Source organism: Typopeltis vanoorti, chromosome 2, assembly GCF_054136105.1.
Source record: "Typopeltis vanoorti isolate ZY-2024b chromosome 2, IOZ_Tvanoo_1.0, whole genome shotgun sequence".
In the NCBI taxonomy this organism is placed as follows: Eukaryota; Metazoa; Arthropoda; class Arachnida; order Uropygi; family Thelyphonidae; genus Typopeltis; species Typopeltis vanoorti.
The window spans coordinates 64,915,670-64,930,318 of NC_143550.1; the positions used below are offsets into that span (position 1 = coordinate 64,915,670).

The window sequence follows — 14,649 nt, forward strand, 5'->3', positions numbered from 1 at the left end:
TCTTTCCCGAACTTTTAAAGAATATAATTCTTTAAAAGTCCAGGATAAAACAACTTATCTATTCTGTTTTCTCTCCAAATGTAGAGAATAAATCCTTCCTATCTGTAAGATTTAGTGATTTTTGTTGCCTGAGATAGTTCGTTAAAATGACTCATAAAAAAAAAAAAACGCCAGAGGTAAAAACATACAACTCTGTATTATGGAAGCAACCAACGTAGGCACACCTTCCACTTCTTGTAAATGATCTGCACCTCCTTTATTTTTCCAAAAAACTACGGTTCCAGGTATCCATAGGGTCGTTAATGTGTCAAATGTGTCCTTGAGCTATTGTTGCAGCACTCGACCAGCCATTATAAATTGAATGCGAACCTCCATAGTTGATATACTAAAATCTGTTAACATAAGGGAATATTTAGTATACCAAACTATTTAACGAATCCAAAGGTTGGTTAGTTATGGACAATCACAGCAAAATACTTCGATAAGCTTGTCGTGAGCTAATGAAACGGAGCATTGTGTTCCGAAAAGTAAAAGAATGTCCGGTGGCCCGAGGTCATAGTGAACTAAGCTGGGCGTATTTGCTTAGTGGTTTGGTTGAATTTTACTGCGCTAAATCGCCATGTACAACCATCAAATTATTCATCTTTTAAGAACAAAACCAAGTAACTGATTCATCCCAATCCAGCTGCCCACGGTTCACAGCTACAATTTCTTTAATCTTCCACAGAGATGCCACTCATCTTGAATTAAATTAAAATTGGGATAAATTTAGTTTCCAATTGTTTTGTGCGATGTCAAGTGTCCTCCTGCCGACGAGTCCTTGGAAATGTTTGCGTGATGATGATAATAATAATAATAAATACGGAGAATTAAGGTCATGAGGAAGTTTGTTAATCACATTTATTTTTAATCCTTTAATATAACTTCATTATTAAATTGCATTATACGTGAGAAGCAAGAATATCAGTTAAAGTGAAACTGCCGCGCAGACTGTCCAGCTATCTCACAATTTTATTGGCTATCGGACCACTTTTTATGACAGACGTTTGGTCACCGAATTCGCAGCAAACCTTTTTTTTTTTTTTTTTTTTTTTTTTGTACAACGTGCAAGCCGTTTCAACAAAATCCTATTACGCCACCTTACACGTGACATTAATAAACAATGACGTGATGTATCACCATTGTACAGCACTCGTAGACAACAATAGAGTGAGCTCTTCCGATTTGTACACTTTAATACCCGCAGCTACAAATCCCTTCTTTCATCTTCATGCCACCTTTTCCTATTTATCGGAACTTATTGAAAGTATATCCCTAAGGGGAGAAAGAGAGAGAGAGAGAGCGATAGAATAGATTGAACATAAACATCGTCTATGCGTATTTATCTTCTCAGTCAGCCATTGTGATAACTTGTATTGTTTTCATGTTTGACAACTCTAAAAGCAGAATGACAGCCGATAACATAACTCATTGTAAGAGATGCGTCACAATACAAACACACCATTGTTAGACACTGAAAATATTACATGGTGTATCCTAGCAAGTTACCCATAACTATAAACTTTGCAATAATCTTTGTTTGTGGGACATTCTACCTTTTGCATAATCTTCTCCAAAGCATTTACTGATCTTTTTTTTTTCTGGGTGACTCACTACATAAGAAACACATGACGGCAATTTTAGCAAGTGGTCGGCAGTAAACAAAGTGTGCCCTGTTGTAACCATTAACAGTCAAGGACAACTACATCACGTTCAAACCATAACCGTTAAACAGAACACTCGAACCTAATCTTACCTGTTATGGTAAGGACTGCAATCTGTCGATGAAGGAAAAATCACTCTGATGGTTCTTAAAATACGAATGGGATGGTCTTAAAGTTTCCATTATATCGATATGCAAAAGAACAACAATTCTTACGTGCTAACTTACTCATTACATCGCGCGAATGCTGACAGCAAACCGAACAATGCAGTTTTTAGTGTTGAGAGCATTAACAATACCGATGTCATGCAGTTTAGTGACGTCTACATAAACAGGCGTATTAAACCTATTTGTATTAAAAAATGTATTTGTTTAGAGAAAAGGTTATACAAATATATAGTAGATAAAGAAAATAAAAAAGCACTTCACAATATGAATAGTGTTTAGAAGGGTGAGTATATTTACATCATCTTTGACTACGTTTGCAATGCCAATAGAGGGCGTGGTCATGTTAGCAATCATACTGTGTGTGTGAGAGAGACCCAAATCACTGGAAAGGTCCATTTAAAGAGCGTATCTGAATGGTGTGGACCACCCGCGGGTAAGTGCTACCTATCCATCATATCAAGTTGCTTTCTCTTTCGGGCCCGGAGGTGCCATAGTAACGCAGCTGCACAGCGGATGTCTGTAGTTAGCCGTTCTTAGAAGGAACGTGTGTCTATAGCAAGCGCACTTTTTGTAGCAATTGCCGAAATCCTCGCGGCTGTATTACGATCAGGATGCGGCCTAACTACCGGAGGCGATAATGACAGTTCGCGAGCAGCGGTCCTGTGTGACATCAGTGGTCGATTACTAGGAAATACCGCTGGATCTCGTGACCGAGTAAACTGCCCTGGAAACTGAAGTCTGTAGGGCACGGGACTCACTCCTTCAATGGCTACAGTTGGACAAGCCGTAGGAGAATGCATTTGCTTTGCTGGGTTTTATGCATTGGTCTGTTTGAGTTCCAACGAATGCCTGGCCACGAAATGAAAAGGGAAGATGAAGATTATTATCATTATTTTTTTTTATTGTTGTTGTTTATTTCTACTTTACATCTGATTGGTTGCCTAATCATGAATTTTTTTTTTATTTCTATTTCTACCCGATTTTGGGTAAATCGGTCTTCTGTGTTAATAGATTTATTCTATTATTATTATCAACTTTGATTCAATTTAGCTTTTTATATTTTAGTCTTATTATTTCGTCCATTAAAATATTGAACAGTAGCGGACTTAATGAATCACCCTGTCTAATCGGTTTTCTTTTTCATTTCAATTTCTTTTGTTTCATTCTTACAGTACGTTATTACACATTTATTATCTGCATATAAATACAGATAATAAACGTGTAAATAGGCTTTACCATCTTGTGTTTTTATTTTTATTTGTCACTATTATATTGAAAACATCTCGTCAATTTTGTGCTATCCACTGCTTTTTGTAGATCTATAAAACACTTAAAAACTGGAATGTAACATTTTATTAATTTTTATTGGTTGTTTCACTGGAAATATTACGACTGTGCAAGAGCTTACAAATCGAAAACTTTGTCATTTAATATCAGAGATTCATTTATAATTTCTCGAATAAGTTGTGCACAGATTTTCAAGGTGATTGGTAATACGTTAATCCCTCTGTAATTATTTGGATATATTTTATCCGTCCCCTTTTATATAAAAATAGTAATATTTTTTCTCCATTGATCTGGTATTTTTTTAAACATACATTTGTAATAGTTTATTTAACTGAAATATTATTTCTCGTAATATTCTAACAATAAAAATAAAATAAAATTTCTGTAAGTAGTTTTCGGCATTGAGACCACATATTAATATAAAGAGTTTATTAAAAAAATAAATAAACAATTAAAAAACCCGACAAGTTTCGTGCGTCGTAAGACTTACATTATCAGGGGTAATGGTACATAAAAGTTTTACACAACAAAAGCTTATATTGATTGTAAAAGACGTCGAAAAAAGAAGGGAGCACAAATCAGGTTTAGCATTCCACGGAGCTACTACTGGCCATCAAGTACTCTGGCAATTCAAACATGCCATACATTGATAATAATTGTTTCACAAGAAAATTTAAAGAAGCGGCACAAATGCTTAGGGTCCCTACACAGTGCAATAAAAATCAAGGCTTGATTTTACATCAAGTGTGGTCTGCCTTCATCAAAAATTTAACTGCCACGGATATAGCACACGCGAAACACAGAACGTGACAACTAGCAATGTTCCAGCACGCATAAATAACAAATATATCATTTATATTCTGGTTTCTCAATTATTTAACAGTTGTGAAGTTATTAAAAACATCTAATATGAGTAATTAATTGTCAATAAGCTTTTGTTGTGTAAAACGTTTATGTACCATTACCCCTGAGGATGTAAGTCTTATGACGCACGAAACTTGTCGGGTTTTTTAATTATTTTTTTTTTTAGTAAACTCTTTATATTAATATGTGGTCTCAATACTGAAAACTACCCATGGAACTGCTTAACCATAGAAAACTACGTTTAAAAAAAAAAATTTCAATCAATAATGAAATGACTCCAGGCTTAACAAATTCATGAGATCTCGTGAGACATTACAGCTAAGTCTGTTGTCGAAGTTCAAAGCATCTTAAGTAAGAAACGTCGTTTGTCTCATCCAAATAAAATATCATAAAGATTCATCATTATTTTATAGCGGAATAAACCAACAAGGTTTGCCACTTTAAAACTTTTTGAAATTATTAAGACCCTTACTAACTCTCATAACCTTCGCCATGAGTTGCCTTGGTATTGCACTACCGAAAACAAACAAATATTTTTATGGAATATACAGGGTGTTCGGGATAAATTTGACATATTTATAATTAATTATATTTTTTCGTAAGTTACATGTATTAACACACACTTCTCTTCATTTAAAAGTTTGGACCCTTCTTCATTCATATACAAAATGTCAGAAAGGATGGATAGCTGGAACCCACCTGAATCATGGAAGAGAATAACTTGTATCATGATGATTCGTGCCCGCCATCAAAATAAGGATATTACGACTGCTGCCCAATGCTCCCTGAATACAGTAAAAACAATCAGGCACGAACTAGAGACTTGCAATGGTGACTACGAGGATGTAGCAAGAAGAAAGATCCCTAGCAGACGATCTGATTGCGATCGTACAGCAGAATTCCTCGCAAATCTGCAGGAACAGGTGTTGAAGAACCCTGGCATTGGAATTCGGGCTTTGTTCGTGGAGTTGCTAACTGTAGTCAAGCCCTGGATAACAAGGGTAGCCAATGGTAGGCCGTATGTATGGCAGCAGGATTCGGCCCCTTGCCACACCTCTGGGAAAAGTCAAAAATGGTTGTCTGAAAATTTCTACGACTTCACCAGTCCAAATGTTTGGCCTCCAAACTCCCCAGACCTTAACCCCATGGATTATTTTGTATGGGGCGCAGTTGAAAAAGACACCAATCGCACTTCCAGTAATACAAAAGCCCAGTTAATGGATAAAATTAAAACAGTTTTTGCGGCCCTTCCCAGGGAGACTGTAGCATCAGCTTGTTCGAGGTTCCGAAGCAGAATTGAAGCTGTGATCGATGCTAATGGTGGTTATTTTGAGTAAATCTTGTTGATAGTATTGTAATTAACTCTGCCTGTAATGTTTTTTTGTCAATTCATTAAATTTAATAGATACAAAGAAGATTTTCTTTTTCCTTACGAAACTGTCAAATTTATCCCGAACACCCTGTATAAATATTCGTATTCCGGTGCACCGGAATGTGCATATATATATGCTTTTTATTTTTCCCTTTAACTTGGGTTTTTCCTTCTTTATTGGACTGTAAGCTCACGTAAACGATGAGGATATCGGACAAAATGGGAATAACAGATAACATCCCGAGGAATTAGATAATCTCGACTAAATAAACGCCCAATGTTGATGTAGTTGTGACGTCATCGAAAACTCACGTGGTGATATCACTAATGATGTCACGTTGCCCATAGCGTAAGATTTCGAAATGTGGTCATCCATGAAAGATACCAATCTCATTTATTTTATTTTCCTCATTGGACTACTTTGAATTTATTTCTTTTGATTCCGGCGATGTTTTGCATTATAAACATTGGTTTATGATTGTGTATCTGAAATTAGTTTTCAGTTTTCTTACATCATAAAAGATTAACCCATCCGAATTTAAACTTAGTACATAATGGCTTTTCATTCTCTTTTTGTACTGAAACTCTTCCGCAGTCTACCCGCGGAGATAATCTATTTTCGTCGTAAACGATCTCGAATAGGGTCATATACTCAATAGGGAGCAATATACTGTACTGCCTGCTATACGAAAGTATACAAGCATATCCTTTTTTTTTTTCCATTAAACTTTTGAACGCCTTCTCTTCCTCCTCACCCATCCCAGTGCATGGACCAATAGAAAAAAAAAAAAAAAGTCACTACATTATAATTTTATCCCAGGATTTCAAACTTCGAAATAAAATTCAGTTGCCGTAATTCAAAAATATAAAGTGCAACATGCAAGGTTATTTATTTGTATATAGCACCGTGGGTGGAGTAAGGGATAGTCTGGAAATCCTGTTCTGAAGACACAACACGAAATTTTTTTCAAGCCACTTCAATCCTCCAATAAGCAAAGTAGCGATCTCCCAACGGGTAAGGAAATTCATCTACCACTTCCATTCACAAATAGTAATGTTCACAGCAGAATTCTAACTCCCCTACCCTATGCAGAGACACCACCACGTGGCCAACCAGTCTGGCTTGCTTGCTATTCCTTTATTTTGTCGAGAAATAGTTTTTTTGCGATATGATGGCGAGCTCAGCCCACGTGATTGCTGGAAATATTGGGTAGAAGTGGCTAGTATTTTAAACTCGGCAATTATAGCCGAATTTTTCATTTCTTTTTTTTTTTTTTTTTCCTTCAAATCCTTCCTTCAATCTTAACCTGATTTTTTTTTTTTTTTTTAATTGAGGGAAAGGGGAGGAGTAGCGGTAAAGGATTATGAGATCTGGGGATAAAAGACAGAGCGAAAGAACAGTCGTATTCCTTTAGGCCAAAGCAGAATGAATGGAATCATTGTGATGAAGAAATCAATCTCCGGTGTTACACTTCTTCGGTTCGTTTTTGTCGCACTTCTTGTCGTACACACGAACATCATCTGAATCTGAATAAAATTGTTGGATCGCAGTTTCACTGGAGAACGAATTTGCAACACAGAACTCTAATGAATATCAAAAAAAAAAAAAAAAAGTAAATGTAAATTACTGCTTTCTTTTTTCTTGTTTTGATTCTAATTTCAGTATAAGTGGTGTCAGCAAACGTCCCTTGTGAATCTATCAAATCCAATTGTACAAGTTATTTATTTATTTATTTATTTATTATTATTTTTTTACAGACTGGACATGTTTCAAAGAATCATCTTTTTCTTTCTTCCATTTACTAAGCAAAACTGTGCCACATAAAGGGAAGATGATGACGAAAAGGCAGAAAACTAATATTAACTCATAAGTGTCAATCCATTCCAGTAATCAACAATTATATGAGACTGTAAGATGTTCTTTTCATTGTCATTAATAACCAGAATAGCGCATCAAAGTGTCAATATCTTTCTAAACTCCTATACGAAATGAAAACATCGATCTACTTCTTATTCAAGAATCACATATCGAATCTGAAGACCAAGTTAAATCTAGAGCAACAATCCCTGGTTACGATATTCTTGGAATAACTTATAGTTATTGCTACGGCAACATAACATATGTCGAAATGATATTGAGAATGCTGTGCTGATGACCTCTTCTACTGATGACGAAATCCATAAGATCGCTGTTAGAATAGCGGATATCGTGATTGTGAATGTGTATAAACCGCCTGCAACCCCTTAGCCAAATGATGTTTTACAGATTACCCCCATGTAAAGGTGTATTCTGGAGACTTCAACAGTTACCATACTTCTTGGAAATATGACTGGAATGATCAAAATGGAGAAACATTAGCCGAATTGGCTGATCTACATCGTCTCCGTCTGGTTTTTGATGCCAAGGGAAAAGGCACTTTTAGATCAAGAGCTTGGAATAAGAAATATAACCTTGATTTGACATTTGTCTCCACCGATAGCAAAAATCAATCTTTACAAGTCTCCAGACGTATTCTCGATGTTTTTCCAAATAGTCAACACCATCCCATCTTAATGGAATTAAGCATCCAAATTCCAGTGATAACATCATTTACTAGACCAAGATGGAATTTCCAAAAATCTGGCTGGGAAAATTTTACTGCGGACTTAGAATGCACGTCTTAGAAGAATTCCCCCAACCCACAAAAATTACACACGGCTCATTGGAGTAGTCATAGCAGTGGCAAAAAGATACATCCCTCGAAGTTATCGAAACGAATATGTGCCCGGATGGACTAACGAAAGCGAATCCCTGTATTGGAAATTCCTTGAGAGTAAGGATCCTGAGATAGGAGAAGAACTACTTGACAGTCTCAATGCTGCTCCTAGGGGAAAGTGGATCCAATTAACTGAGAACATTGATTTTAAACACTCTAGCAGAAAAGCCTGGTCGCTACTCAAGAAGCTCAGCCCAAGCCCCTTTGTACCAAAGAAATCTTCACCCTGTCGACCCAAATCAGATAGCTGCTCGTATCGTTTCGCTTTCTAGAATCCCTATAGATAAAGAGCATACTAGAGAGATAAAACGTGAATTAAAGGCTATGAAGGCTGAGACTCAAAAGAATCGACTACAATTCTCCTTTCCTTTTTCTTGTGATCTTTGGCCCTTCAAAACATCAAAACAGCGAAGGCTCCTGGATTCGATAATATTCATAACGAATTCCTGATACATTGTGGACCTTGTGCTAGACTGTGATTGTCCAAATTCTTTAGCGACATACTTGAAAGTGGTTGCGTCCCCAGGGAATTTAAAAGAACAAAAATCATCGCTATATTAAAACCTGGTAAGCCAGCAGACAGAATTGAAAGCTATCATTCCATAGCCCTTTTAAGTGCAACCTACAAACTGCTGGAGAGACTGATTCTGAATAGGATCAGTGGGAAAATTTTGGAATGCATTTCAATAGAACAAGCGGGGTTCAGAAGAGATCGTAGCTGCAGAGATCAGGTTTAACAACTTACATTGCAGCAGGATTTCAAAGGTGTCTGAAGACTACCGCAGTCTTTTCTGACTTGACAACGGCCTACGATACTGTCTGGAGGGAGGGACTTATGTACAAATTCTTTAAGGTCATCCCATGTAAAATGCTGGGGCACATCGTAAACAAATTATTATGTGATCGATATTTCGAGGTAGTAAATGGGGGCGGTATCAGTAAACAGAGAGTGCTTAAAAATGGGTTACCACAGGGCTCGGTGCTTGCACCACTGCTTTTTTAGTCTTTGCATTGCAGACATCCGTGAAACACTTAGTAGGAAGTTTGCTTATGCAGATGATTTAGCTTTGGTGATCAGTGACAAATCTATAGAAAGAGCTGAAGAAATATTGATGAATGATATGTCGGTCTTATGGCAGTTCTATAAAAAATAGAGATTAACACCAAATCCTGGTAAAACTGAATGTTCCTGTTTTCATCTTAATAACAGACTTGCAAATCAGAAACCAGAGATATATGTTGTTGGGACATTAATCTCGTTTAATCCGACACCTAAATACTTGGGGATAACCTTGGATAGAACTCTGTCATATAAACAACATATGATCAATATCGCTGCTAAAGTACGTACTAGAAATAATATAGTCCGGAAGCTCTGCGGTACTACATGAGGCTCAAGCGCCACAACCCTACGGTACACCGCTTTGGGACTGGTTTTCAGTACAGCAGAGTATGGTGCCCCTGTCTGGCTTAATAGCCACCACGTCAACAAATTAGATGTTTAACTTAATCTCACTATGCACTCAATAACGGGCTGTATTAGAAGCACACTCTTACAATGGCTCTCCATGCTGAGCCATATTTCTCCTCCAGAATTGCGACGACAGGAAGCTCTGCTTCGTGAATATAAAAGAATTTTAAATAACCAAACCTCCCAATAAAATGAATTTATTCCAGATGCTTTATCTGATAGATTAAAATCCAGAAGACCTGCCATTACCGCCTGTAATCTTCTCCGTCAGAATGTCAGCTTGATGAATAAGCGGGATGCATTGTGGACTCAAGCAATATCACCTGAAGTCCGTAGCTACATAAATATTCTTCAAAAGCCATCTGGATTTGACCTGCCCAGGAATATATGGAAAACTGCTAATAGGATCCGTACAGGTCATGGTGTATGCGGAGACTTACTATCAAAGTGGGGAAAGATACCGAATCCGGTATCTGTATATGCCCTTGTGGAGTCGAGACCCAAACCATCCGTCATATAGTTCACGAATGCGAGCTAACGGCATATCCAGGTGAACTAAAGGACATATTTGACCTATCTCCAGAGGCGATCAATTCGATTAAAAATCTAATTGTAAAAACATGATTGAATTTTTGTTTGATGCTGTCATATATTTAATGCCTGTATTTTATTTGTTTGTACATGTTTTATTTTATATTATAATTTATATATTTGTATCTTATCCATATTTATAAGTATTTTATTCCCTTTTTTACCATGTGTATATGCCATTCGATAAATAAATAAATAATAACCAGAATATACACAATAAGTTACTCAGCTGCTCTCGAAGAGAAATAAAATAAATTTAAAAACTTCATGTTGGGAAATTTGTAAAAACAGGATAAAAACGCGAATGACGTAACTTGAATAACCGTGATAGCTATATAGGAGTGACACGAGTGATAAGCACTTTTACAAGCGCATTCCACTAACGCAATCAATCCACGAGTGAATTAATCACGTGGGTATTGTTCGCAACACGGAAGAAAACAAGAATGGATTATAAACTAGAACAATCAATTTTTTCACAACGAAATCTGCAAAAATAAAAAAATAATAAAAAAATGCAAACTACATCATACATTTCTATTCAGCAAAATATTCAACTGCTTTTTTTTAAAAACAAAGAAACTTCATTGTTGAAAATGTGAAAAAGCAACAATCTCACAATTATTATTTTAATAGGCGTTTGTTCTTCAAGACAAATATTACAAATTATATCACATTGTGTTATGTAATATTATTTTTTTGTTTATTACGTTTACATTAATTGTTGGAGCAGTAGAGCATTACTTTTCTTTACAAACCTTTATTTTATTTTTTTTTTATTTTATTTTTATTATTATTTTTTTATGTACAATATTTTCATACGAATTATGACCTACTGACGAATGAAGAAAACTTTTTCATGATAACATAATCTACAAAACAGGACGCAAAACAGGAAGATGAGTGAACGGGGAGATATATTACAGAAGTAATATATCTCCCCGTTCAAAAGCAAATATTACCTTGAAAATCATCCGAGGAAACTTCTCCAACTTACACGTGACTGTACAATAGTATTCACAAGAAAAAGAAAAAAAAAAAGATATATTATCTATAACTTATATTTGTCTCTCTATCAGCTCTATTTATTTAGGTTTTTTTAGCAGCTGTACTTTACTTCGAACTCCTAATCTTCAAATTACGATAACTTGTATGGTGTGTGGCAAAATCGCCTTAGAAAGGCAAAGGGTAATATCACATAAGTTCGTTGAGGCGGATGGAATAACAGTGAAAACCGATATGCCCAGAGAGTTTGGTTACTTACAGTAGTGGCTTTACTGACGAAATACAAAGCAGCAGCTAAGTTGGCAGTATTATTAGATCCCATTATGCAATTGAACTAATAGAAGTTGTATTTCATAACGAATCTTTCCAACGCTCTCACGATTATAATTTACGTCTTGGGTCTTTCTCTCTCTCTCTCTCTCTCTCTCTCACACACACACACACACACACACACACACACACACACACACACACACACACACACACACACACACACACACACACACAGAGAAGGAAGAAAAGGGAAACGGGACGCCATTCAACCAAACACTTGAAATGGACAATCATCATCATCCGAGCCCCTCATTTAGTGACCGGATTACTTTGAGTCGTGGATTTTTGTCAGCAGCTTCGCTCTCTGTCTGGGTTACTGTTGTACAATCACCGAGTTCATAGCGATACGTCGAAGTATTTTTATGGCGTTTCGGATCCATTACTACGTTATGGTCTATTTCCATAGACTGCAACACGCTATCGAAATGATATTTATGCAAATCGGATGCAGATTGAAGTCTCGCCTGCCATATAAACCAACTGCTCATGGGGTGATAATTCCAGATAAGCTGTCGTAAGAAGACTTTTTTATGTGTCGGCGGAAAGAGAGTAGGGGAGCAGTAAAGCACCCTTTTCCAGCCCATCTGCTAACATCTGCAACCGGGATCATTCGAGCCATCTGTCTTTTTTTTTTTTGTTATGTTTTGTTCACTTTTTTTTTTTTGTCATTTTTCCTTGTAAAGGAACGCTCTGCTTTACACCCTCTCAGTTGTCATGGTAACCCCCTCCACCTCCCCCAAAAACTCCCGTCTACCGTATATAATACTTAGCAAGAGGTAGCGGGAAGTCACCGTATTGTTCACCCAACTTCCCTCGCCATAGGCAGCCTTTTAACCGACGTACGGAGCAGACCTCTAGAGCCCCTCGCTCAGTGACGTGCGCACAAGATACAAGGGCGCGCAAGTCGCGTGCAATTAGGCGGACCTCACTTCTTCAGACGGGGAGAAACACGGGAACAGCTGTAGTAGTGCGAGCGTCAAAAAAAGTTAACTTGTGCGTGTGTGGTGTGTTTGTTGCAGTCCGCGAAGTTTAGTTTCCGTCGGCAGCGTCGTCATGCCGTATCTCGGCGCCTTAGTGATGTGACGGAACCATGGTCATCGGATGTGACGGAGTTCATGTAACGGTCAGTGTTCGCAGTTGATACGATACGAACGGGAAATCGAGTGAGTTAGCGGGGAGTCGAACCGCTAATCAGTGTGTCGGTCACCCACGGCAACCATCGTATGAAGCCAGAAAAAATCACCGGAGTGTGCAGCACCCCTGGGGTTTCGGGGATACGTGCAAGTTTCATCATTGTCCCGTTTCCAAGGCACCAGACATTCGTCCGAGAAGATAGCTTTACTGTTTCGTGTTGTCGTTTCTGATTCGTCATCGCTGCCGTAAATTCCCCATCATGTCGACTGATAAGCGAACCTGTACGGATGAAATATCAGTGAATCTCCAAGAAAAGTAAGCAATTTGTGCGAGATAATGAAAGTAATGCAATTAATGTGCGCGAGGCAGGTGAGGTCAACTGTTGTGTTTGCCTCCGAGTGAAAACGGTATAGTCGGAGGTGCAGTCTCGTGTTTGGAAGCGTGTGTGTGTATTTGAAAAGTGCCATGGGAGGAACAATGGGGAAAGGAAGTTCTTTTCTGGACAACCTGCCCCCTAACCAACCGCTACACGTCGTCATGCTCGGCTTGGACTCCGCAGGGAAGACGACGGCTCTGTACAGGCTCAAGTTCGATCAGTACATCAACACGGTGCCGACGATCGGCTTTAACTGCGAAAAAATTCGAGGGACGACGGGCAAAGTGAAAGGGGTTTGTTTTCTGATATGGGACGTCGGTGGCCAAGATAAGCTACGGCCGCTCTGGCGGTCGTACACTCGTTGTACAGACGGTATTGTGTTCGTGTTGGACAGCGTGGACGGCGAACGCATGGAGGAGGCCCGCATGGAGCTGCTGCGAACGGCCCGTAGCCCGGAGAATGCAGGTGTGCCCATTCTAGTTCTAGCTAACAAACAAGACCTCCCGGGGGCCAAGGACCCGAACGAGATTGAGCGGCTTCTGGCGTTGCACGAGCTGGGGCCGAGTCACCTGTGGCACGTTCAACCGGCTTGCGCGATAATCGGAGACGGACTAAGTGAAGGCCTCGAGGCTCTCTACGAGATGATCTTAAAGCGGAGAAGGTTAGCCAAGCAGGCGAAAAAGAAAACCAGGTAGTTGTAAAAGGTTCACTATGTACAGTGTTTGTATTATAGACAAATTCAGCTCAATTGTAGAAATAAACCCGCTATTGAACAACAACTTGATGTCTTCTTCGTTCCTTATTTGTGTTTCGAAAACATGGAAATTATCGAAGCAGTTCATTTCCAAACAATACAGTATTCATAAACAACAGTAACGAGTTGCTATTTGTTGTTTTTCGATATTTTAATTTCGATTTAACTTTAAATTAATATTAATAACCATTCAGTCGGTATCAGAAGTATCAGTTAAAAATCTTGTTTTCAATTACGATTTTCAATATCATGATTTAACATTTTTTGTGATGTGACAATGTAGACGATAGAGGGCGTTATTAAGGAAACATTTATAGTTTGTGTACAAACAGTTGCATTTAAATTGTATTAAGGACGCTGTTAAAGACCGTAAAGATATTTCTCCCTGTCTTTCAAAAATACGTTTTCGATCTTATATTCAACTTTTTTATAATTGTATATTTTTTATATTATAACTATAAAAGTTTATAACACGTTTAAGAATATTTGCTTACACTGTTTATAGCATTTCTATAGCAGGAAAAACTCCTCAGAACTGAAGACTTTTAAGTATGAACTTCGAACAGTCAATTTCTAACTGGAAAAGGGAAGTCGAATGCAGAGATAGAAAGAAATTGATGCTATTAAGAAATAACTAATGATACGAGTTTTGTCATTATCAGCAAGTTTTTAGTGATTTTTCCCTTTCACTGGCTTCATAAACCAGTAGTTCGCTATCTACTTTTACCTTCCAGGCAACAATTTCAAGATCCGTGATGCAAAGCTTTCTCACAAAGGGGGGGGGGGGGCTTCAAGGTTCTGTACTCTATCAGCAAATGCATCCATCGATTTCTTCG

At 37.8% G+C, this 14,649-nt stretch overlaps 1 protein-coding gene across 1 annotated transcript; it reads left to right on the forward strand.

Annotated features, from left to right (window-relative positions):
- The first annotated feature begins 12,243 nt into the window (after positions 1-12,243).
- Positions 12,244-13,838, forward strand: LOC150109115 (ADP-ribosylation factor-like protein 4C). The gene has a single exon (XM_090405660.1). The coding sequence runs from the start codon at positions 13,149-13,151 to the stop codon at positions 13,752-13,754; it is 606 nt and encodes a 201-aa protein (XP_090261786.1). The 5' UTR covers positions 12,244-13,148; the 3' UTR covers positions 13,755-13,838.
- Positions 13,839-14,649: the final 811 nt, after the last annotated feature.